A 27,499-nucleotide genomic window follows, 5' to 3' on the forward strand; every position below is an offset into this window, starting at 1 on the left:
GACATACAAGACGTATGTGATATCTCCATTACGAATGCTAGTTTTACAAGATCGAACGCTTCCGGCTCGTACTCGATTCCGAGCATGCTTGGACTTTTGTCCGACGGACTTGTGTACACACGATCGGAAAGTCTGACAATAAACATTTGTTGGCAGAAAATTTGAGAACCTGCTAGCCAACATTTGTTGGCGGAAAGTCCGACAACAAATGTTCGATGGAGCGTACACTCGGTCGTAATTTTTGCCAACAAGCTCACATCCAGCATTTGTTGTCGGAAAATCCGATCATGTGTACGCGGCATAAGACTAAAACTAAATAGAAATTTGATGCCAAAATGAACACTGGCAGAAGGTGATTGTAAAGATTTCAGGCGGCGGGGATCACGGTAAATGCAGAACCACTTAGGCAGTTTGTTAATGGCATGTCAGGTCACAGGACGGGCATTTAATTAATGTGTGCGCTGCATTCTGTCTACATTCAAATTCAGAACCAACAAAGGCATGATTATTGTAGAATAGAAATTCATAATAAAGAAAAGATACACCATAATCTTCTGTATCCGCTGAACCGGGAGCTGTATATTTTTTAACAAGACTGACTTTGTCTGAATCAGGAAGCTTTGCCTGTCTGCGTGAGTCATCCCCGCTGGAGAGAACAACAAATAAATTGTCAGCTCTTCAGAACCAGGAGATACTGTTCCTGGGGAATTCTGTAGAGCGCTTATTAGGAATACCAATATAGTAAGGTGACCAGATTTTTTTAAATGAAATCCGGGGACATATTTTCATTTTTACTAGTAATGGCAGCAATCAGTGATTCATAGTGGGACTGCGATATTGCGGTGGACAAATCGGACACTAAGTGACACTTTTGACACTTTATGAGAACATTAATATAGTGATCAGTGCTAAAAATATGTACTGTCACTGTACTAATGACACTGGCTGGGAAGGGGATAACATCTAGGGCAATCGATGGGTTAAATGTGTGCCTAACACATGTTTTCTCACTGTGGGGGAGGTGCTTTTACTAAGGGAAGACATAGATCCCTGTACCTGCTTTGTAGGAACACAGGATCAATGTCTTCCATACTGACAGACTGGCGAACTGCCTTGTTTACATAGGCAGACCACTAGGCGAGTTCACTGGATTCGCTGATTGGCTCTGATACCCAGAAATGCAGGATCACGTATATATGTGATCCTGCACAGCGTGACCCCCCTGTAGCAGTAAATCAGCTATCAGGCAATCGGAAAAACTGGTTAAGATCATCAGCATTATGATAACTCACAGGCAGCGGGCACTCTATCATTGCTCTGGCTGGCTCTGTCACAGTGTGTCACATGACATGGCTGCTGGGTGCTGATTTTGTTAACTTCTGACCAATAAGTGCCCCCCGCTGCCTGTGAGTTCTGATACATCCATTATGCCAGAGAGACAGACACAGTGCAATGTAGTCTATTCACAGACACCCCCAAAGCACACCTGTGTTGAAGCCTTGAAGGCCCTGGCAGCCCCACGATTGGATCTGCTTTCCCTCTATTCCTGCTGCTGGACATCGTCAGGTGAGCTCAGCTGCCTCTCTCTGCCCAGTGCCACCTTCGCCGTCGGCCTCACTGCCTCCCAGGTCTCACTCTCCGGGCCCCGGCTACTACTGGGGGGGAGGGGGGGGCAGAGGAAAATGACTCTGCCAGGGAAGGCAAGGAGATAAGCAGGCAGGAGGCTGGCTGGGATTTGAGCCAAGGCAGAAGAACATGTGAGCGGAGCTGAATGGGCATGTACCGGAAACTGAAGAAATAGTCCATTCGCTCCGACCAGCACATCATTATCAGAAAGGGACACAAATAATGGGAAAAATACACCCCTAAGCTAATAGGGGGGTGTGTAATTCAGATTTTTTTTTTTTTATTCCAGACTGTCTTTGAAAATTGCCCCAGCTCCTGTTGACAGTGTCCTCAGTCCGGGGACTGTCCCCTAAAACCGGGGACATCTGGTCACCCTACAATATAGGCCCCCTGTATGGAGGAGGAACTCTGAGAAGCATTATATGCACCTTCACTGGCCACATAGTATAATCCAAGAGCATGTTCAACACCAACCAGTTCTGAGAAAAAAAAAGGAGAAAAACACTTTTGATGGTAGCCCAATGACTCTAGCAATCACAGACATACACTATATTACCAAATGTATTGGAACGTGTTTACACCCACATGAACTCTAATGGCATCCCAGTCTCATCCATATCATTATGGACCTTGCTATGTGCACTGGTCTGAATGATTTGGTGAAGGGGGGGTTTTGGGGCGGGGTTGTTTTTCAGGGGTTGGGCTTGAACCCTTAGTTCCAGTGAAAGGAACTCACACCAAAACATTTTGGGCAATTTCATGCTCCCAAATTTGTGGGAACAGTTTGGGGATGTCCCCTTCCTGTTCCAAAATGACTGCACACCAGTGCACAAAGCAAGGTCCATCATGACATGGATGAGCGAGTTTGGGGTGGAGGAACTTAACTGGCCTGCACAGTGTCCTGACCTCAAACTGAAAGAACACCTTTGGGATGAATTAGAGCAGAGACCATGAGCCAGGCCTTCTCATCCACATCAGTGCCTGACCTCACAAATGCGCTTCTGGAAGAATGGTCAAACATTTCCATAGACACACTCCTAAACCTTGTGGACGGCCTTCCTGGAAGAGTTGAAGCTGGTTTAGCTGCAAAGGGTGGGCCAACTCAATATTGAAAACTAAAAACTAAAGAATGGACTTTAGAGGCACAAAAGTAAACTGTCTAAAAATGATAAAGTTGGTTTATTAAATACAAAATTCATATGGTAAGAACAATAGATCAAAATAGGTACATATAAAATTCCATGAGGTTAATCTTTTATACCCGCCACATAACCTTTGACACCACTTCATACAATACAAAAAAGTAATGATATAACCAGACAAATGGGAATCGAAATTCCCATAGTAGTATTCCTGTTAAAGGTGTAAATAGACAGGCTTGTGGATGTGAATCCGGGTATACATGTTCTTTTCATTGCTTGACATTTTGCGCGTAGAGGTCCGCTTCTTCAGGAGAATAACGAATTCTATTGAATATACATAAAAAAAAAAAAAAAAACAATAAATATACCATTTGTCAACATGTAGAAAGGAAAAAAAAAAAAAATCCATAATTAACAAAAATACAAAAAAATGCTATTAGCGCAACAAAATGGAAAACAAAATCCGATTGCGTAAATTCTGATCATGTGTAGACAATTCCGACGCACAAAGTCCCATGCATGCTTAGAATAAATTACAGGTGGAAGCTATTGGCTACTGGCTATTGAACCTCCTCTTTATAGTCCCGCCTTCTTGACAATCTGAATTTCCGACAACTTTGTCCGACTGTGTGTATGCAAAACTAGTTTGAGACAACATCCGTTGGAAAAAAATCTGATGGATTTTGTTGTCAGAATGTCTGATCGCGTGTGACTTATGCCGCGTACACACGACCGGACTTTTTGGGAGAAAAGGTCAGACGGAATCATTTCATCGGACATTCCGACCACAAAATCCGTTGGATTTTTTCCGAAACTGGTGTTGCATACACACAGTCGAACAAAGTTGTCGGAAAATCCGATCGTTTGGAACGTAGTGACGTTCATTGCGTACGACGGGACTACGTAGAGGCTAGTAGCCAATAACTTTGGTCTTGTAATTTGATATGAGCATGCGTGGCACTTTGTCCATCGGAATGCTCTACAAACGATCGGTAAAAGTCCGATCAGATTATTTTTGACGGAAAATTTTAGATCCAGCTCTCAAACTTTGTCAGTCGGAATTTCGACTGAAAAAGTCTGATAGAGAGCCCACACACTATTGGATTTTCCGACAGTATAATCGGATTGGACCTTTTCTGTCGGAATTTCCGACCGTGTGCACAGGGCATAAGACTAAATCGAAATTTGCTGGCAAAATTAACACTGCTGGTCATCCCAGCCAGCACTGAAATGAACCCTGTATGCCCAACACAGGCTTCCCAAGGCTCTAAATAAGTGTCTCCTCAGCCAAAAACTGTTTGTAGTTCTGCAAAAAAAGCCACAACTTCACACTATTGCGATGTGGGAACCAGCACAATTCCAGTATCGGTTCCCGCACTGCATCTCCCTCGCAGGCAGTTCACAACTGGGGGTGTCAATATTTGAATATTTGTTAATGACACCCCCAGATTGGTTTTGCAGATCGCAGTGCGAACTGTAAATTCAGACAGGAATCCGATCACATAGGGGGTTCACCCCCATGCAATCCGATTCCAGTGCGAGGGAAAAAAAAGGTTCCGGCACCTTTTTTGTGCGATTCTAATGCGAGTTCAGCCATACAACTGTGCCTGAAATCGCATCGCACAGACATCATGTGATCTGCACAGCAATGCGGTGCGAATCACATGCGATGTCTGTGTTGGCAATAGTGTGAACCTGGGCTGAAAGACATTTGTATGGGGATTCTAGAGGAATTGTGTGTTTGAATTCTAATAACTATGTCATGATATAAAATATTGTGTTGGTCATTATTGCATCAAAATCTTGTTATGGGCCCAATGATCTATAGTTTCTCTTACATATGGGTCTACTTTACCAAAACAGCAGATGTTTAAACGAAACATGCTATTGACTCCACAACAGGAACTTTTAAAATCTATGTAAACATTACCCGCTGCTCCCCCCAGACAGAGGTATTCGGGATTCCTGGGCCGTGTGTCACGTCTGTGTACAGTAATGCAGTGTAAGCTCCGCTGGGTGTATTGTGTAAATGCGGGTGTATTTTATATATTTCTGCTTTGGGGCAAGAGAAGCAACAACACACTTTATAGGCTTGTCTGTGTGTCTGGGCTCAGTGATCCTTGAACAGGGCTAAGTACTAGAAGTTATCCCGGCTCCCCTGTGATCAGACTAAAAGCAATGGCCGAACAGGCCTCAAACCTTCAATATAGGCCCTATGCACAAAGCCGTACATTATTTACACAGGAGTAATAAAAAAGTAATCCATACTGCATTTCAGATCATATGAACATACACTATATTACCAAAAGTATTGGGACACCTGCCTTTACAGGCACATGAACTTTAATGGCCGCCCAGTCTTAGTCCGTAGGGTTCAATATTGAGTTGGCCCACCCTTTACAGCTATAACAGCTTCAACTCTTCTGGGAAGTGTCCACAAGGTTTAGGAGTGTGTCTATGGAAATGTTTCACCATTCTTCCAGAAGTGCATTGGTGAAGTCAGGCACTGATGTTGGACGAGATGGCCTGGCTTGCAGTCTCCTCTCTAATTCATGCCAAAGGTGTTCTGTTGGGTTTAGTTGCAGGATAGTCAAGTTCCTCCACCCCAAACGTGCTCATCCATGTCTTTATGGACCTTGCTTTGTACACTGGTCCAAATAATGGAGTGGAATTATGGGGTGGGGTTGTTTTTCAGGGGTAGGGCTTAGTTCCAGTGAAGGGAACTCTTAAGGTATCAGCGTACCAAGACATTTTGGGCAATTTCATGCTCCCAACTTTGTAGGAACAGTTTGGGGATGGCCCCTTCCCATTCCAAAATGACTGCATACCAGTGCACAAATCAAGGTCCATAAAGACATGGTTGAGCAAGTTTGGGGTGAGTCCTGACCTCAACCCGATAGAACACCTTTGGGATGAATTAGAGCGAATATTGCGAGCCAGGCCTTCTCGTCCACATCAGTGCCTGACCTCACAAATTCTCTTCTGGAAGAATGGAAGAATGGTCAAACATTCCCATAGACACACTCCTAAACCTTATGGACAGCCTTCCCAGAAGAGTTGAAGCTGTTATAGGTGCAAAGGGTGGGCCAACTCAATATTGAACCCTACAGACTAAGACTGGAAGGCCATTAAAGTTCATGTGTGTGTAAAGGCAGGCGTCCCAATACATTTGGTAATATAACGTACGTGCACCGAGTTGAGATTTGTACTACATCGTGCAAGTTCAAGTCAATAGTCATTCATGTGGTGGCTGCAAATGCGCAAAATGAGCTTAGCCGTCAGTCCTTCATTATGATTGAGGGTCAAAGTCAGTTTGGTGCCGTTGCTGACCACACACAGTTTGTTTACATCTCGGGCCCCAGCAGCAGCCATGCCATGTGAATGTTTGCACAGCACACGGTGTAAAATACGGTCAGAATTGCACCACCAGCACAGATTTTTCTTGTTCTGGTTTACTCATCTAAATGCAAGGAAGCGCGTGGATAAGTCCAATTCTATTGTGTTTACATCAAAATAAATTGCAGATCTCAGTGCAGCATGTACAGCCATGTGCATGAGCCCATATTGTTGGGAGCTACTGTGGGGTGGTAAACCAATGCAAGGTGCAATGATCATTTCTGAAGTGCAGTAACCTATAGCAAATAAAATATGAACTAAAATACTGAATGATTGGTCTCTTTGGATACTGCTCGCTCCTAGTGCTGCTCAATGCTCCATCTTTTCTGACTCACCCTAGGGTGCATTCACAAAATAATGTAATACACATACCGGATTGGTCTGCCTGTTTGATCCCAGGTTCCATTCCTGATAGGCAACAGCAGCCAGGCACACAACATTTCCTCCTCATCCCTGAGGCCAGGTTCACACTGGTACGACATTGCTCCAACACTGGGAGCTAATGTCGCATGACGTGTGAAAATCAATGTTTCCCTATGGGAGCCGTCTTAACTGGTCCGACTTTGAAAATGCTCCCTGTACTACTTTGGTCCAACTTTGATCCTACTTCAACCCACTGACTATCATTGAAGTAGGATCAAAGTCAGATCCTTGTCCTAACCGTCCGCCTTTGGCATCCGACATTGTGTTATTTCGTGCCCCCCTGCTGTAGCCCCTACAGCAGGGGGGCACACAAATAACACAATGTCGGATGCCAAAGTCAGATGGTTAGGACAAGAATCTGACTTTGATCCTACTTCAGTAATAGTCAATAGGCTGAAGTCGGACCAAAGTAGTACAAGGAGCATTTTCAAAGTCAGACCGACTTGTGTCGGACCAGTTAAGATGGCTCCCATAGGGAAACATTGATTTTCACACGTCATGTGACATGAGCTCCCAATGTTGGAGCATTGTCGTACCAGTGTGAACCCGGCCTCAGGCTGGGTCTTACTCACCCAGGAACAAGAGGCCTCTGCTCTGGACTCTAGCCCATTTATACCCCCCTCAGCCCCCTGCTGGTCACCTTTCATATTGGCCAGGGATTGTTTCCCTGAACCATATTCCAAATGCACTGGATGTACAATCTGCTGCAGGTGTCAATAGAGATTCCTAATGACACCCCAAATGCAGATCTCAAACATAGCGCGTTTGCCAGCACCGAATTGCATGGTACCTAAGTACCCCATTTCTCTTCTGATTGGCTTAGTAGCTGTGATTGACAGCAACGGAAGCCAATGGCTTCTGCTGCTGTCTCAGCCAGTGAGGAGGGAGAGTCCCCGGAGAGCCGAGGCACTCGAACACATCACTGGAACGAGAGGGGGCTCAGGTAAGTATTAGGGGGGCTGGGGAGGGACACCGAAACGTTTTTTTTTTTTTTTACCTTAATGCATTCTATTCCTTAAGCCTTTACAACCACTTTAAATAGACACTAAACTCTGGTTTAATAAAAAAAATTATCTATTCAAGTATCCTTAAAAAAAGTCCTTTCTATTGCTCTCAGCTGTCTCCAAATCTCCAAATTCCTTTTTGCTGTTTTTTTATTTTGCTGCTGTTATCTGACTTCCTATTAGAGGGTGGCTACGTTCAATCTCTTTGTTCCCAATGTATGCAGGAACGCGAATCCTCTCTTGCTCACTCCAAAGATGGACCAGGGAGGGACAGAGCTCATGACCGCAACTAATGTTTACTGCTCATTCCTGACAAGCAGAAGTGAGGGGGGGAGGAGAGGTTCAGGAGCTCACAGAGGACGTTACAAGGCATCAGAAAAACACAGTGACCATCGCACCCAACTGTCCCTGATTTGGAGAAAAGTCCCTCTGTCCCTCATTCCTCCTCATTTGTCCCTCATTTTGGTCTGATCCATATAGTTGTATATAAAATGCACTTTTTATCTATCAAAAAGTGTTTTCCAGCACTAAACCATTCAACTGATTTCTAAATGGCTGCATTTGTAAATTCCAAAAGTCTATATAAATTTGCCGCTGTGCCTTTGCGTGCGCACGCCAGTCGGGACCCCCGTGAGTCCAATCGTGGGTCCCTGTTCTGCCTAGTGACAGTGTCACTGATCACAGCTCCCTGTGATCGGAGCAGAGATCAGTGTCGTGTCACACACATCCACTCCCCCCCCCCCCCACACAGTTAGAAAACACACCCCTAGGACACACTTAACCCCTACACTGCCAGTGTCATTTACACAGGAATCAGTGTATTTGTATAGCACTGATTGCTGTATAAATGACAATGGTCCCAAAAATGTCCGATGTGTCCGCCATAATGTCGCAGTCAAGATAAAAATTGCTGATCGCCGCCATTACTAGTAAAAAAATTAAAAAAAATATTTATAAAAATGCCATAAAACTATCCCCTATTTTGTAAACGATATAACTTTTGCGCAAACCAATCAATAATCGCTTATTGCGATTTTTTTTTTTACCAAAAATATGTAGAAGAATACGTATAGGCCTAAACTGAGGAAAACAATCGTTTTTTTTATATATATATTTTGGGGGATATTTATTATAGCAAAATGTAACAAAGAATGCGTTTTTTTCAAAATTGTTGCTCTTTTACGTATTGATCTAAACTGAAGAAGAGATTTGTTTTTTAAAAAAATTTGGGGGGATATTTATTTATAGCAAAAAGTAAAAAAAAATTATTTCTTTTTTTAATTGTTTTTTTTTTTGCTTATAGCGCAAAAAATAAAAACGCAGAGGTGATCAAATACCACCTAAAGAAAGCTCTATTTGTGGGGAAAAAGGGACTTCAATTTTGTTTGGGAGCCACATCGCACGACCGCGCAATTGTCAGTTAAAGTGATGCAGTGCAAAAAGTGCTCTGGTCTTTGGCCTGCCAAATGGTCCGGAGCTTAAGTGGTTAAAGGGGTTGTAAAGGTAAATGTTTTTTCACCTTAATGCATTCTATGCATTAAGGTGAAAAAACATCTGACACTGCCTGAGCCCCGAGCTCCTCCCCCCTGTTAGGTGTGACCTCAACAAGTCACCTATTTGTCAGGTTATGTTACCGTTTCCCAATTGTTAGTTAGAGTTCTTATCTGAGCAAAGAGACACGGAGATATTATTCAGTATTTCTGCTCAGAAGTCCGTCGTTAACTCTGACTGTCTCTGACTGACTGTGGCTCTGAGGCTTCTTTATTACATCTTTTATAGACAGAAAAGGGCAAACATCAGCAAATGTAAAAAAAACAAAATTTTTGCAAAGGAAAGACAATTCTCCGGGTGTTATCAGCTGATAAGACAATCTTCTGGGCGTAGACTGCTTTTTAGGGCTGATGCGGCCTCTTCTTGATGAGTACGTGACAATAGATGACGAATCCTTATTTTACAGAGAGAAATACAAGTAATTAGTAAGACATAAGGTCAACCATTTTGTTTCAACATATACCTTAATCCTTACATTTCCCCCTTTGACATCACCCCTCCCTCTTGCCCTGGGTCCACCTGAACAAGTTCTAGTCAGCCTATATCCAGAGTACTCTCCCTGACCGCGAGTTGTCAGAGGGGTATACACCCATCCCCCTGGACAGTACCAACATCTAAAATTCAGGAAGAGTGGCTTTTCTGACAGATGGGTGATGTCAAGAAACTAAATCTACCTATCTTCACAAAAGTTCCATCTTTTCCGCATCATTTACCTTGGCTTTCTTGCAAAAGCATATGAGCAGTTTAAAGCATACATAAAAGAAAAATACGAATAAGAGCACCACTATGATCGTCATTGCTGCCTTCTTAACCCAAGAGAATAACCCTGAGAAACTAAAAGTTCCACCAAACGGATCCCAGTCGCGACCAATATTTCGGGCCTTCTCTTGTAAATTCTTTACTTCCGTACGGTGTTGTGCAATGATGTCATAATAGTCAGGTACCTCAATGCTGGTGTTATGTATCCAAGTACAGCACTCATAGTCCTCAGTAGTTTCACAGAGTCCTGTCAGTGCTGCACTCATACTTTCAATTGCTAATTCATGTAATTCTAATTGTTAATGCTACTGTTAGCAAGATCAGTATAGTTTATAGGAACTGCCATCAGTGGTATACTTGCTGTGCTGGGGTGTAATTTGCTACAAATCCAACATTTCTCATATCCTGACTTCTGGGCATAAGCATATTTAAACTTCAGTAATAACATTTTTTTAGAAAATCCTTCATCCTTGTGTATTTTATTCTGTGAGGTAACCAAACTATTAGCCAGAATTACTGAAACAATAAAAAGATACATGTTGTCATTTGCCAACTGGCTCCTTTTTACAATGAGAAGCGTGGATCCAGGTAGGTTTCCCTTCCAATTTCACTGAGGTTGCTGTAATCAATAGCACCTGGAAAGGACCTTCAAACCTTGGTTCCAGTGTCTTTCTGGTATGTTTCTTTACATACACATAGTCTCCTGGTTGTAGATCATGAGTACCTGTGACAGAATTAGGGTCTGGAAGAGAAGAATACACACTCTTGTGGATTTTAGTCAGACGCTGTTGCAACTGTATTACATACGTAGTTAAACTATCACATTGTAATTGCATACTTTGAGGAAAATATAAACCTAATCTAGGTGCACTTCCAAACAGTATTTCATATGGGGATAACCCTGTTTTTCCTGTTGGGGTGTACCTAATAGAGAACAAAGCTAAAGGGTAGGCACTCAGGCCATGGTTTATTTAACTCTTGCATAGCTTTTTGTATTTTCAGCTTGATTGTACCATTTACTCTTTCTACTGATCCTGAACTCTGTGGGTGGTAAGGAGTATGAAAACTTTGTTGAACCCCTAACATTGCCATCACATTTTGCATTATTTCTCCCGTGAAATGTGTCCCCCTATCTGATTCTATTGTTTCTGGGAGACCAAACCTAGGTATCAGCTCAGTAATCAGTTTCTTGGCGGTGGCTTTTGCCGTAGCTGATTTCACAGGATAACTTTCGGACCTGCCTGAAAATAGGCAGATGCACACGAGAACAAATTCAAAGGGGCCGCTCTTAGGCATTTGTATGTAGTCAATCTGCAGTCTCTGAAAGGGATATTGGGCCCGAACCTGATGTTTACGTGGGGTTTTCACTCTCTGTCCTGGGTTATTAATCAGACAGATTTGGCATGCAGCACAGTAGTTCCTTGCAGTACTACTGAATCCAGGGGCTAGCCATCCTTGGCTTACAATCCTATACATAGAATTGGAGCTGACATGAGTGGGTAAGTGGACAGCCGCTGCCATTGCGGGGTATAGAGAAGCGGGTAGACATATTTTGTCTCCTTCTCTCCATACATTGTCAAGGCCTGGTGCAGCTCCCTCCTTAACCCAACGGTCCTTCTCAATAGCCCCTGCTTGTTCCTGTAGTTCCATTAGCTGCTGCCATGTGGTTTCGGGCATACTCACCTGTACCGTAGCTAAGGTCTCAGGGCTTACTTCCCCTAGAGCTGCCTTCTTTGCAGTTAAATCTGCAAATGCGTTTCCTTTTGCCTCAGTTGTTTTTGCGCTCGTGTGTGCCGCTATCTTCATGATGGCTACTCTTTTAACCTTTTGAAGATTGTTCAGGACTCTTTTGATTCCTTCACCATGTTTAACAGGTGTGCCTGCTGCTGTAAGGTAACCTCTAGCTTTCCATATGTGGCCATAATCATGTGCCACACCGTAGGCGTATGCGGAATCAGTGTAAATGTTCCCTTCTTGTCCCTCCAAGTGTTCTAGGGCTTTCTCTAGAGCGGTTAGTTCCGCTTCTTGTGCCGACATGTGTGCTGGTAGTGACTTTGCCTCAATTACCTGTGTGTCCGTTACCACAGCATAACCTGTGTGATATTTACCTTTGTCATCGGCAAATCTACTACCATCTATGTACAGTGTGTGTTCTGCATTTGCAATGGGTATGTCTGTGACATGTGGGAACCCCGTGGTTTCTTGTTCCATAAGTTGAAAACAATCGTGTTCATCAGATGTTATGTCCTGAAACGAAAGTGTGTCAGAATCCTGAGTATCTTGTGCTGTGTCTACACCATTATCATCATTACTCCCCCCTGTCAAATCTGTCTGTAATGGTAAAAGCTGTGCTAAGTTAAAAGAAGTGCATCGCTGAAAGGTAACATTGGGGGGTAGGAGCAAAGTGCATTGTAGACGCAGCTGCCTTGCCATTGATATGTGTTTTGGTTGGACCTGTGATAAGATGGCGTGTATGTCATGTGTGGTATGTACCACTACAGGATTGTCTAAGACAATTTCTGAGGATTTGTCAATGATAATTGACACTGCTGCAACTGCTCGTACACAGGACGGTGATCCTCTAGAGACAGGATCGAGGGCCGCCGAGAAGTATGCTACCGGCCTTTGTTTGATGTGTTGTTGTGTCAACACCCCTGTTGCGTGTCCCGTGATTTCAGCAATGTACAAATGAAATGTTTTGGTATAGTCAGGGATCCCGATCGCAGGTGCCGAAATCAGTAACCTTTTTAAGGTGCTAAAAGATTCATGACCTGCTTCTGTGAGTACATAGGGTACTATTTTCAAGCAATCATATAATGGCTGCATCAGAGAACTGGCATGTGGTATCCATTGTCTACAATATGATACCATTCCCAGAAACATACGAAGTTGCTTAAAGTTGCGTGGGATATTCATTTGTCTTATGGCCTGGACTCGGTCTTCAGTGAGATGTCGAGTACCCTGGGATATACAGTGGCCCAAAAAGACAACCTTTTTCTGACATACCTGTAACTTAGTTCTATTCACCTTGCACCCTTTTTCAGCCAGGAATTGTAACAATGAGAGAGTGGCTTTTAAACAAGTATCGTTATCCGGACAACATAACAATAGGTCATCTACATATTGCAACAATACACAAGTGTCAGGCGGTAGCCATTCCCCCTATTTTTACCTTTTAAGGTTTAGTCAGTGGGGCATCGGACAAAAGACCGTCATAACCACTTATGGGTATGGTGTCACGGGACGTCATGTGTGGAGGGACTACTGAATCAGATAATAAGCTGCGTGATGCTCCTGTGTCAACTAAACAAGGAATATGTTTACCTTCCACCTTCATCAACATGTGGAGCATTTTGTTCTCTGATTCAGCTAGGACTGGGGCAAGTCATGCGGTCGGATCGTCCCTATCATTGGTACGCCTCTGTCTGTAGTCCCTCGTGTCTCTGTCCGTGTTTCCTTCCTGTTCGTCTTTTATCCTTTTCCTACAGTCTCTTTTTATATGTCCCACCTTGTTGCAGTAATAACAGGTAAGAGGTTTACGGGAGGAATTCCCTCCTTCATTGACCCGGGCAACAGTGTTAACTCCCGGTGTCCTTCTGGGTTTAGTTTCTGCTAAATCAGCCTCTATGCCTTGTGCTTTCTGCAACAATGTTCCTCTGTCCCGTATGGCTCTCCATTCGGGAGTACATGCCTTCAGTTTGTCACCTATTTGGGGTACTAGTCCTTCCATAAACTGTCGATTGAAAGCCCTAATGGTGACGGGTAAGGCTAAATCTAGACCTTCGTCAGCCATCATGCTTTCCATGTTGAGGTAAAATTCTGTAACAGTCTGACCTGGGGCCTGTTTTATGGGCGCTGTCGAACCCCTTTCCTGCTGTTTCCCTTGGCAAAATTCTCGTAACTGAGCAATAAACAGGGGTCTAGAGTCTATATGACGAGGATGTACTCCTGGTGGATCTGCCGCTGGATCCCCTTGTGGTCTATGTGGAGCAATTTCATTCATAAATTGATTAAACATCGTTAGTGTCATTTTATGTCTACACAAATCTTCCCCATCTTGCCAAGTTGCTTCATGTGTGTCTAGTAATTGTGTCACGAATCTACAGAATGCGGCAGGTTTTGCTACGGGATCAGGAGCATTCTGTATTAATGCCATAAGAGTGTCAGCCGACCAAGGTGCCCATGTCCTCAGAACGACTTGTCGGGTCACTGTAGGTGGCTGTCCTGCTTGACCCGCATTTGGATTATTTACTTGTATTACCCTAGTCCGACTATGGACTGGAGCTAGGGGCTCTGGTCTTTGAGCGCCGCAATGCACACATTCCTGTGCCCAGTCTGGGTTCTGGATACCGCATACTCGGCATACCCATCCTCTTCCTCTTAAGGAAGGATAAAGTTTTGGTCTTTCATTACCTGGTGTGGTAGTGTTATAAGGAGGTGGAGTATCTCCCGTATTTACCCTATCGCCGGGAGCAGAAGGAAGACTTTTGCGTCGGACCTTCATATCCCATCCACCCTTTTCCTGACAATACTCCCATCCCTCCTCTTCAGCCCTGTTGGAAACCTTAATTAAACATTGCATTTGTGATACCCATCTGTTCTGCAATATCTCTCCCTGTCTGTCTTTCTTTATTTCTTCCCAACCTTCTACACTTAATCCATTTTCTCCATCCATCCCCAATTTCTTGAGAATCCTATTTGTGCCCTGTGCCTTATCCTTCCCATACAACATTGTAATTATGTCTTTAACAGCATAACATTTCTGAGATTCCTCCTGGGGTTTACCATGTGTCTGGCCCATTTTGACAGTCCTGCCTAGGTGGCGTTTGGATCACTTACTAAGTGTCTCGTTGCCTTCTCCTCCTAGGGTGCCAAAATACTAAAAACCTCTCCTAGATGAGATTTCTGAAATCGAATTACCTTATATGCTAGCCAACTGACAAATATTATGACCAGACTGACGGCTACAACATATACAAGCATTCCCTTTTGGTGGCCAAACACATATGACTAGGTCTCCGGGACTTTGTGGAGACCTTATTTCCGTCCCATTACCATGGAATCTCTCAGCATTCGTTTCTTATTCCTGCTTTATCGAGGCAGTCAGGACTTATACTTTCAACCCGTTTTTAGGCTCATGAATCAAAAAGCGTATATCAAACTTAAGTGTCGGACCCCCAAAGTACTCTTACGAGTTAAGGGCGCATTCCGTTACCCATTGGGATGATATATGTTTCAATTCACACCATACAAACAGAGCTTATCTCATTCACAACAGATGACAAGTAGACAGACAAGAAACAACGGTAACATAAGCCAAAATATTAAGTTCAAGACCCGCTTACTACAGAGGTTGGTGTTTACCTGAAGAACAATTCAGACAGATCAGGTGGGCACAAATCTAAGAAGCACAGAGTTTATAAGAAAATAAAGCTTTTCTTACCTGCGCAGGATTTGTCTGTGGTTCTTTGATGTGCCCGACCATTTCGTTCCGTCCTTATGTTCGTTCGCCTCTTGTAGTTTCTTCAGCGAGTCCGTGTTCGCGGCGCCAGAAATGTTAGGTGTGACCTCAACAAGTCACCTATTTGTCAGGTTATGTTACCGTTTCCCAATTGTTAGTTAGAGTTCTTATCTGAGCAAAGAGACACGGAGATATTATTCAGTATTTCTGCTCAGAAGTCCGTCGTTAACTCTGACTGTCTCTGACTGACTGTGGCTCTGAGGCTTCTTTATTACATCTTTTATAGACAGAAAAGGGCAAACATCAGCAAATGTAAAAAAAACAACATTTTTGCAAAGGAAAGACAATTCTCCGGGTGTTATCAGCTGATAAGACAATCTTCTGGGCGTAGACTGCTTTTTAGGGCTGATGCGGCCTCTTCTTGATGAGTACGTGACAATAGATGACGAATCCTTATTTTACAGAGAGAAATACAAGTAATTAGTAAGACATAAGGTCAACCATTTTGTTTCAACATATACCTTAATCCTTACACCCCCGTTTTACTTACCTGACCTAAAATCCCGCGCTCGCCCCCACCGTCCTCTTCACCGCTCAGCCTGGCCGCTGATTGGCTGGAGTGGGTGGATGGAAAGCAGCGCAGCCATTGGCTCGCGCTGCTGTCAATCACATCCACTGATGCGGAGCGCCGGGGGGCGGGGCCGTGTGATACAGCGAGCGGCTATAGCCGCCGGCTGTATCACGGGAGCGCGCCCGCAGATGCTTCTCACCATGCGAGGGAGCTCGCATGAACGTGAGAAGTACCTGCGGGAGGAAGCCGAGACAGCCGCTGAGGGAACCCAGAAGAGCAGGTTCGGGGCCACTCTGTGCAAAACGAGCTGCACAGTGGAGGTAAGTATAACATGTTGCATGACACAATTGTCGTGCCACAAACACAAATGTAGTGACGTACTATGAGGAATTTCAGCTCTTGAGCGCCACCCTTTGAGCCCCTTCTGCTAATTGGTGGTGAGCATTGATTCTGAGCATGCGTGTTTATACTTTCGACTTCTGTGTGACGGACTTGTGTACTGGCCATACAAAAATCAGACATCAGACCGTTGTCCGCCGAAAATTTACTAGCCTGCCATCCAACATTTGTTGGCCGAAAGTTGGACAGCAATTGTCAGGAGGCGCGTACTACCGGTCATATTTTAGGACAACAGTCTGTGAACAGACAATTCGCTGCCAACAATCGTATTGTGTGTACGAGGTTTAGTGTCCGCCCCCCATCCTTTACTATTCACAGCAGCTGCAAATCTCACAGCAAATCAGCAAAGCCGCCCCTCGCACACGGCTCGGCTAATAGACATGCTGAGACTTCCATGTGATATTTCCTTCACAGTCGGCTGATCTGTTCCCTGATTTTCCACATAATTAAGTGACTGAGGATTGTCACTGCAGGAAACGTCAGCTAAAATCTCCCAGCACATTCCAGGGATTCCTTACGGCTGGGGTCTGCTATGGAAAGTACAATGCAAAAATAATGAGCGTGTAGGAAGGTACAAAAGCAACAAGTCAGCAAAAAACGAATACTGTATAGGAAAACAATAATAATAGTAGTAATAAAAGTTCCCATTTAATAAAAACGTTTATGAAGGCACATGTAAGTCATTAAAATATAATACCAGAAAATTAGAATGCTATTAATAATGATAAAACTAATAGGCCCGATTTATTCAAATGCTTGATATGCTGTTTGTCTAGATCAGCATTTTTCCATCCGGGGTGCTGTTTGGGTTCTGCTGGGGTGCCGCAAATATAGTTTGCCCCGTATTCTCACATCATGTAATGGGTTGCCATAGTGCGGATGAGATGGTTGGCAGCACTATAACAACAAATGAAGGTCTGGTCTATGGCCAGGATGAGCAGTGTCATTCGTTGCTATGGTGCATCCGGGCAATGAATGACAGTGATCCAAAACAAGCAGCATGCAGGGCCGCCTCTAGAATTAAGGAGAGGACAGACGTGCACCTCTGCCCGACCTCTACCCGACATCTGCCATACTTCTAGAGCTATGAAGAAAGGCTCTGATAGGAAAAAGGGACACTTTGTTGGGGGACTCTGATATTATGAGGATACTCTGATGATATGGTGGGGCTTTCATGTATATAGGGGGGGACTGATCTGATGTGATATAGGGACCTTTAATGTGATGACGAGTGGACAGTGATGTGATGGGGGGGGGGGGGGGGGGGGGGGTAGGGATTGGAGTGTGATGAAGAGGGGACTCTGATGTGATGGAGGGGATCTATCATTTGAGGGAGGGGGGACTGTGATGTGATTGAGGGGGGGTGATGAAGAGGGGACTCTGATATGATGGAGAGGATCTATCATTTGATGGAGGGGGGACTGTGATGTGATAAACAGGGGACTGTGATGGGATGAAGGGAGGACTGAGATATGATGAAGGGGGAAGTGTGATGTGATGAAGAGGGGACTGTGATATTATAAAGGGGGAGTGTGATGTGATGAATGGGGGACTGTGATGTGATGAAGAGGTAACTGTCATGTGATGAAGGGGGACTGAGATACGATGGAGGGGAGACTGTGATGTGATGAAGGGGGGCTGTGATATGATGAAGAGGGGCCTGAGATGTGATGAAGGGGGGACTGAGATGTGATGAAGGGGGGACTGAGATATGATGAAGGGGGGACTGGGATATGATGAAGGGGGGACTGAGATATGATGAAGGGGGGACTGGGATATGATGAAGGGGGACTGAAATATGATGAAGGGGGACTGAGATATGATGAAGGGGGGACTGGGATATGATGAAGGGGGGATTGAGATATGATGAAGGGGGGACTGGGATATTATGAAGGGGGGACTGTGATCTGATGAAGGGAAGATTGATGTGATAGAGGGGGGACTGGGATATGATGAAGGGGGACTGAGATATAATGAAGGGGGATTTAGATATGATGAAGGGGGGACTGACATATGATGAAGGGGGGACTGGGATATGATGAAGGGGGGACTGTGATGTGATGAAGGGGAGACTGATGTGATAGAGGGGGGACTGGGATATGATGAAGGGGGGACTGAGGGATGATGAAGGGGGACTGATGTGATAGAGGGGGGACTGTGATGTGATGAAGGGGGGCTGTGATATGATGAAGAGGGGCCTGAGATGTGATGAAGAGGGGACTGAGATGTGATGAAGGGGGGACTGAGATGTGATGAAGGGGGGACTGAAATATGATGAAGGGGGACTGAGATATGATGAAGGGGGGACTGGGATATGATGAAGGGGGATTGAGATATGATGAAGGGGGGACTGGGATATGATGAAGGGGGGACTGTGATCTGATGAAGGGAAGACTGGTGTGATAGAGGGGGGACTGGGATATGATGAAGGGGGACTGAGATATAATGAAGGGGGATTGAGATATGATGAAGGGGGGACTGACATATGATGAAGGGGGGACTGGGATATGATGAAGGGGGGACTGTGATGTGATGAAGGGGAGACTGATGTGATAGAGGGGGGACTGGGATATGATGAAGGGGGGACCGAGGGATGATGAAGGGGGACTGATGTGATAGAGTCGGGACTGTGATGTGATGAATGGGGGACTGTGATGTGATGAATGGGGGACTGTAATGTGATAGAAGGAGGGACTGTGATGTCAGTTTCATCAAGGTGGTTGTGTGCATTGTGTTTGGCTCAGGTTTCCCATGATAGGTAACTTTTAAATTTTTTACATTTTAGACTGTGGTGACCCAAGACTTTGCATACTTTTAAAGGGTTGAGGAATGCTGGTCTAAATAACCAATAAGATTCACTCCTTCTGTGAATGTCTGCAGTAGAATGAAAGAGATATATCTGTTTTTGGGGCTATATGACTTTTTGTGATTGGTTGAAGTTCACCAGGTAAGGTTCCTCCAGAGTTGGCAGCTATGTGAAATCTTAGGTCATGCTTTCACCTGGGCGACACCAAGCAATGTTGCCACGCCGTGTTCTTTTGCACATTTTTGGAGCTGCACCATTCATTTTTATCCACAATGATATGATTCCTGGAGGGAAAATCAAATAAGAACTGGGAGGCCACCATTACCATATCATATAGCCTCTGGTAGAAGAGCTACCGGTAGCAATTTCTCTTTCTCTCAGTTGAATTCAAACAGGCTTTATTAGATCAGGCACCAGGAACAGACCATTTTAGCATTGCAGAAGCAATTTAGGAATTATTATGGGTTGGATTGGAGGGGTAGAAGATCATATAAAGTGGATAGAAAGTTGCACAGTCCCAAGTGGAGAAAATCAACAGATTTTTTAATTTACACTAAACATCTTAGAATAGATCAAGGGATCTCCACTGCTGACTATTGTATTTAGCAGTCGTGAGACAATTGGTTACATGAATACCTGAACAATGACTTCATCAATGACTGTTTGGCCAATGTTTTTCATTATTTTAAATTAATTTTGTGAAGTTGGGTGGTGATTCAGCAGGAACGTGCTGAAATTTGAGCAGTGTATGCTAGCTTAAGCAATAGAATAATGGAGGCCTTAGTGGTTGTCAACTTGCAAGATATACGGGGCCTCAAATGCAAGCCATGATGTCACCAAAGGGCTGCATACAATATTTATTATATGTATTGCTACAAAAGATTGTCCAAGACTGAAGATTTACAAGATGAGATGGTCTTAGCCCTTGTACACACGGTCGGAGAATCTGTCGGAATGAGTCTTATCGGACCGTGTCGTCAGATAATCCGACTGTGTGTGGTATGCATCGGACTGATTCCGTCCGAATCTCCGTCCGACCCAATTTTCCAACATGTTGGAAATATTTCCCGACCAACTGGGCCGGACGGACCTAATCCGATCATGTGTAGAGCATTTTCATCGGACCAAGTGCCACACATGCTCAGATAAAATTCCTACATCAAAGCTATTGGCTACTAGCCTGAATGTAGTCCCATCGTAACGAAATTACGTCATCACGTTCTGAAAGATCGGATTTTTTGTCCGACCGTGTGTATGCAACAGTTTCGGACAAGATCCGACGGACAAAATCCGACGGGCAAAATCCGACGGGCAGAATCCGACAGATTTGGTTGTGGAAATCTACGACCGTGTGTACAGGGGCATAGACTGTGCTTCAGGAGTTGTTGGAGACTGGAGTCAAGTTGTCAAAGTCTGGGGACATGCTATATGAAAAAAGTAGAGATTACAGCTATTAAGGACCAATTACAAATGAAAACTCCCGGTCCTCACTGTTGGGTCTGAGGGCCCCACTGCAAACACCAAAGGCATGCAGTTTGGGCACCAGGGCCTTAGAAGGTGAATCCAGGGAGGGCATATATAGGTCCACAATTTCTCATGTCCTTCTCAGTCTATTACATATTGTAATGTATTCATACCTTCAAATTTTTTGAAATGGGAATGAGGGACACCTATTAGCAAAAGTGTGTAGGCATAGGACACGCCCCCTGGCACGCCCCCTTAAAAGAAGATTATACAAAAAAATGATTAATTAAACCCATAAGTGTTTTTTTTGTTTTTGTTTTTTTTTACCACTATTAGTTCTTTATACTGGTTTTTGAAAGTTACAAATGCAACAATTTGAAATTGGATGAAAGGTTTAGCATTGGGAAAAAATTTTTGAAAGATAAATTGTGTATTTTATATACAACTATATAGATAAGATCAAAATGAGGGACAAATGAAGAGGAAAGAGGGAAAGAGGGACTTTGTTCCAAATCAGGGACAGTTGGGAGCTATGCATATTGTGCAGCTGTTTTCCCTGATGGCTCCTCTTGTTCTAGTAGAAGATGGAGCTTCCTCTTCTCTTTTATGGGGGTGAAATCTTGGATGAGAAGCTCTGGAAATAGGTGTCCTTCACTGATGAGTACTTGGGGCACTATAGCGGGAAGTGGACGTTTTTGCGGGCCCCCTGATCACAGTAATGGTACAGTCTACTCTCCCTGTGGATGTAGGTCTGTCTGTGCTTTCCTGACTCCATTTCCAGCCTGTGGATCCTTAGTCTATACAGTCTCAGCATCTGTCTTTAGGATAAAGGGTTTACAAATTTCTACGTTCAAAAATAGGAACATTGACCTATTAAAGCTGTATTAAACGCAAAACCAAAAGTAATATATCGCAGCTTACCAATCATTAGATATGATGGCTGCATTAGTTTTCACCTGTTGATCTGGCACTCTGGATGAAAGAGCACCGGGGGCACCTTTGGACAGCAGCATTCTCAGTCTGGAGGGAGGGCAGTCTGGAGGGAGGGCAGTGTTATGCCGCGTACACACGACCAGACTTTTCAACGGACTAAGTCTGACGGTCTTCCCGACGGACTTTCAGTGGAGGTCCGACGGATTTGCTGAACGAACGGACTTGGCAACACACGACCGGACTAAGTGCGTTCAAAGTCTGTTCGTTTTGAACGTGATGACGTAAATGGGACTCAACAAGGAAGTTCAATAGCCAGTAGCCAATAGCTAACCTTGTGTCGTATTTGGTACGTTGGACCAGCACACAGACGAACGGTTTGCACGCTAGAAAGCCGAGTCCGTCGGACAGATTTAAAACAGGTTTTATTTCTAGGTCCGCCGGACTTTTGGGAAAAAAAGTCCGCTGGAGCCCACACACGTTTGAATTGTCCGACGGATTCCGGTCGGACCTAGTCTGCCGGAAAGTCCGATCCTGTGTGCGCAGCATTAGATGGACTAGAAGACCTAGATACATGTACAAATTTAAGCCAGACTTCAGCTAATACTTTATAAGCAGTTCCAGCAGACAGCTTTGTTCCTTTCGAGATAAAGGTTTTACATACCGTATTTTTCACTCCATAAGACGCACCTGACCATAAGACACACCTATGTTTTAGAGGTTGAAAACAAGAAAAAAAATATTCTGAACCAAATGGTGTACTAAAATATTTTCCAGTGCCTATGAAATGCAGAGTGACCATTACCATAGAAAATGCAGAGTGACCATGCCATAGAAAGTATTGGCAGGGTATTGCAGAGTATTGGCTGGGTATGGCAGAGTATTGGCTGGGTATGGCAGAGTATTGCAGAGTATTCACAGGGTATTGCTTGGTATTGCAGAGTATTGGCAGGGTATGGCAGAGTATTGACAGGGTATGGCAGAGTATTGGCAGGGTATTGCAGAATATTGGCAGGGTACGGCACAGTATTGGCAGGGTATGGAGGGATGGCTGTGACTGCACTTGTCACAGAGCAGCGCTGTGGGCACTACATATGCAGCCCACGGAGCTGCTGCCATCCGATCTCTCCCATCCACTGTACAGATCTGTACACAGAGGGGAGAAGAACCGGCATTATCATGATGCCGGTTTGTTTACAAGTGATCGCTCCGTCATTTGACGGAGCAATCACATTGCAAATGGTGGGTGCACCAAGATGGCCACTGCTCCGGAGCTAGGTCGAAGCTGCGACCTTTCCTAAGGCCGAGGCCGCGGAACGCTCCAGATCGCGGCGCCAATCGTATATTCGCACCATAAGACGCAGGCACATTTTCCCCCATATTTCTGTGGGAAAAAAGTGCATCTTATAGTCCGAAAAATACGGTAAATAAGTAAAAGCTGATCATTGTAGCCAGGACCGTTTTTAAGGCAGGGCAAAAGGGGCAGCTGCCCTGGGCCCCATCATTGTAGTGGGGCCCAAAGCAGCTGCCTCATACTTGCCCACTATCCCAGTTTAAAGTCCCTTATCCATTGAAGTTTTAGTCCTGTGCTGTGTCCCGATATTTCAGTGTAAACTTCTGTTGCTGCTGCCCAGCTCTGCCCTATTGCCATGTTCAGATGACTCATCTGCAGACCCTGTGTTTACATGTAAATAACCTGCATTGATATGTAAATAGTGGTGGCAATAATATGTAAATAGTCGTGGACTGCTGCATTGATATGGAAATAGAGGCAGCATTCATAAGTATATCATGTCCCTCTGAGGTCCTATCCACCATCTCTTCTGCTGAATGCTGCCCACTGGGGAGGCAAAGGAACATGCTTTAAAGTCCTGCCTACAACTGTGGTCATTAAGCCTAACATCAGCCTGTTCTGCAAAAGCAAGCCAATTCAAGGTGTAACCCATCTTAAAAATAAAACAGCACCCTGAATTCTGGTGCACGTGAATACACAGGCAATGAGGAGATGATGTTAGACCTTTAGCAAACAATCAGTGAGCAGTAATAATGTGCAGTAACTTCTAACAACCAATTAGTGAGTGGTATAGATGTTCAGTAACCTCTAGAAATCAATAAGTGAGAAGTATTGATGTACAGTAATCTCTATCAACCAATCAACAAGCAGAAGTCATGTGTTGTAACCTCAAGAAATTAACAGTGAGCCTTAATGTGTGCTGTAACCTCTAGCAGCCAGTCAGAGAGAGGTAATGATACACTGTAACCTCTCACAACCAGTCGCTGCCTGATCTGTTTCAATAAACTGGTTTTGAGTCTAGCTACTATTTAGTGTATGTCTCAAAGCATGTGGAGAGCGATATTGCATGAAAGAGGGGGCCCAAGAAAATGTTTGCCCAGGGTCCAGTCAATATTAAAGACGGCCCTGATTGTAACTACCCCTGTCAGTGATAAATGATTTGTCTCATTTCTGTAACCGCTACAACTGCAGAACAGCTTGTTCTTTTAAAAAAGACAACTGACTTATAGGCAAGATCACTAGCTGAAAATAGAAGAAAGCCTAAAAAAGAAAACAAATGCAGCCATCACATCCAAGTATTGGCAGGGTGCAGTATAATAAAAGATTGCATTTGTGTTTAATGCCAAACTGTATTTTGAGAATATAACAGAACAGGGTTTGACAAGTAAACTGAAAAAAATGCACAAGCTGCTAAATAAATATGTTTATAAAATGCAATTATCACCTCCTTTTATGATGTCTGGGAGCCTTTTACATAGCCATATAAAGGTTTGCATACTGCCCGCTAATGTGATGTCATGTTTTACATATTTTTCAGGTCAGACGAAAAACAGTTCATTTAGCGGCTCATTAGATGAAACAGAATGTCGCCAGTCTAAAGAGAACCTGTCTAATGGAAACATCCCACCTAAAGCTGTACGGAATATTCCTCGGAGACACACAGTAGGTGGGCCCCGCAGTTCAAAAGAAATCCTGGGAATGCAGACCTCCGACATGGATCGGAAAAGGGAGGCATTTCTGGAGCATCTGAAATACAAATACCCTCATCATGCCACAGCAATAATGGGTCACCAGGAGCGCCTAAGAGAACAGGTAGGACAATGCAGCTTCTAGGCACAATGACTCTTCCAATGACTCGTCTTTATTGTCTAAGGACATCAATATTAATATCTGGGACCTATAACTAAAGAATTATAAGAGGGGCATTCCTTGTGTGATAATGATATCACCAAGGGTGAGCGTTCTTGTCCCTTGCAATAGTAAAAGCAGATTCCTTATTGTTTCTCGCTGGAAAAACAGGGATCCCCAAGGGGAAGGCAGACTGTGCTTTATTTTACCGGGTTCAACGTGGAGATTGTAGTATGCCTCACCTGTCAGCTGCCTGTAGCTAGTAAGGGGAAGCAGGGAATGTATAACCCTGCCCCCTCATTGCCGTTTGGTGACAGCTCAAACTTTCAGTGCTGTGTGACGTCCTTCATGCTGTGCCCCATCACATTACAGGCGCAACGTGGAAGAGGTGCCAGCACGACTAGACAGTGAGGAAGTGTGGGGAATGAACCCACCCAACTGCGTAAGGGGTTCGTCACTGTAAGGATGTGGAATTCCCTTCCACAATCGGTGGTGTCAACGGGAAGTGTCGATAATATAAAATAAACTCTTAGATGGGCATTTTACCAAATGCAATATCAGGGATATGGTTAATGATTTAGACATAAAAGCATAAACAGTAAAACCTCAGATTGCGAGTAATGCGATATACGAGCGTTTCAACAATACGAACTGTTTTTATTTTTTTTACTCCTGACTCGATTTGCAAGCGTTGTCTCGCAAGACGAGCAGGATTCAAGCCTCTAGGGTGTGCAGTACCGCATGTGGCACTTGGAGACACGCCAAGCGTCTCTGAGTGTTTCCAAGTGTCTCTGGCGCCCCCTCCACCTCTGGCCACATGCGGTACTGCATACACTAGTAGTGACACTGGAACTAATTATCTGAGTTTCCATTGACTCTTATGGGGAAACTCGCTTTGATATACAAGTGCTTTGGATTACAAGCATTCTTCTGGAACGAATTATGCTTGCAATCCAAGGTACTATTGTAGTACTCACACAGGGTCCACTGCTATCATAATCTACATCCATTGCAGTAGTGCAAGTAGAAAGGAAGTGGCTGCAAAGAAGCTTAGAAAAAAAAAATGAACAGATGGTGAAAGCAAATATTTAATTCACAAAAAGAATGGCTGCTGTTTATGATATATAGGGCTATTAGGGTGGACATCTACCTACAGAAAACCTAAGTGAAATCAAATTAGCCGCTCTAAACATACTTGTGTACAAACACATTTTTCTGTCTCACAAGAAATCAAACGGTAAAAAAAAAAAAAAAAAAAAAGAGAGAATACGAAATTTATTATAAACCACATAAAGGCAGAAATGGATCGTGTTAACGATTAACCATATGTCTAGTCATGAGCAAAGAGCTCTGTCTTACTGACAGGAGGACAAATGAATTAGAGAAGCTTTTCTAAACATGCCATCAATTTCCATTTCCATTTCCATACTTGCTATGAGGACGGTGCAGGCAGTGTTAGGTTTCCTGCTCATTTTCCTATGCTTTTTATTATCGCTGTGTTGGCATTCTGCATTTGGCATTTGACAACCGGCACTATTATGCAGACTGTACAGGTTACAATACGATTATAAGGATAGATCTAAAAAAAATAATCTTTTAGAAACCTACTGTGCTGAAACATTGTTTCAATTAGGATCGGTCCACACTGTGGTTTTGCGGTAAAGCATTCGTTACCGCTCAGGTTACTACAGAGCATGTTAAACGTGTCACTGTGATACGGTGCTGTACATGGCACCCCAATGCCCATTCCAATGGGCATGGGTTGTATTTGATCGCCTCTGCGTTTTTTTATTTTTTGCGCTATAAACAAAAATAGACCAACAATTTTGAAAAAAAAACAATATTTTTTACTTTTTGCTACAATAAATATCCCCCAGTTTTTTTTTAAAAAGACAAATCTCTTCCTCAGTTTAGATCAATACGTATTCTTCTACATATTTTTGGTAAAAAATAATCACGAAGCCTATATTGATTGGTTTGCGCAAAAGTTATAGCATCTACAAAATAGGGGATAGATTTATGGCATTTTTATTATTATAATTTTTTATTAGTAATGGAGGATATCTTAAAATTTTTTTAGCGGGACTGCGACATTGCAGCAGACAGATCACACACATTTTACACTTTTTTGGGACCATTGGCATTTATACATCGATCAGTGATATAAAAATGCATTGATTACTGTGCAAATGCCACTGGCAGGGAAGGGGTTAACACTAGGGGGCGATCAAGGGGTTAAAAGTGTTCCTTCATGTGTGTTTCTAACTGTGGGGGGATAGGACTGACTGGAGGAGGAGACAGATCGCTGTTTCTAATTACTAGGAACAGCAGATCTGTCTCTCCTTTCCTGTCAGAACGGGGATATGTGTGTTTACATACACAGATCCCCATCCTGGCTCTCGTGCCCGCGATCACAGGTGGCTGGCAGATGGTGCACGCCTGCTATGTACTCATACCAGTACAGCGGTTCACAGGAACGAGCTGATCTGCCACCGTATAATGACGGAGGCTGGTCAGCAAGTGGTTAAGGGCCCTTTCACACTACATCATTGTGTTACTGCAGTGCCATAATGTAAACAAGTCCTGTGTAACCCTAAACTCGTAACCTGAAAAAGCTTTTAAAATATCAACTATAGAGATTATTTAGGTACCATAGTTTGACACCGTGTCAGGGTGTACTCAGTTTCAAAGTGTGACATGTTTGGTACCAAACAATTGGGTATTATATTGTGCTTTTGTGCATTAAAATTCATGTTTTTTTTCCCGAAAAAATGTGCATTTGAAAATCTGCTGTGCAAATATCATGTGACATAAAAATATACAAC

The 27,499-nt window shown here is 43.8% G+C and overlaps 1 protein-coding gene across 9 annotated transcripts in view; it reads left to right on the forward strand.

The window, feature by feature from the left end:
• Positions 1 to 27,499, forward strand: part of KIAA1217 (KIAA1217 ortholog) — a 954,123-nt gene that overhangs the window by 471,666 nt on the left and 454,958 nt on the right. For all 9 annotated transcript variants that reach the window (XM_077490971.1, XM_077490980.1, XM_077490973.1 and 6 more), the window contains exon 2: positions 24,364 to 24,638. In XM_077490971.1, the coding sequence (XP_077347097.1) occupies positions 24,364 to 24,638 (275 nt within the window). The remainder of the gene's footprint in view (positions 1 to 24,363; positions 24,639 to 27,499) is intronic.

This window comes from Lithobates pipiens, unplaced genomic scaffold (genome assembly GCF_037356315.1).
Source record: "Lithobates pipiens isolate NorthernLeopardFrog02 unplaced genomic scaffold, aLitPip1_a1.2 Scaffold_19, whole genome shotgun sequence".
Classification (NCBI taxonomy): Eukaryota; Metazoa; Chordata; class Amphibia; order Anura; family Ranidae; genus Lithobates; species Lithobates pipiens.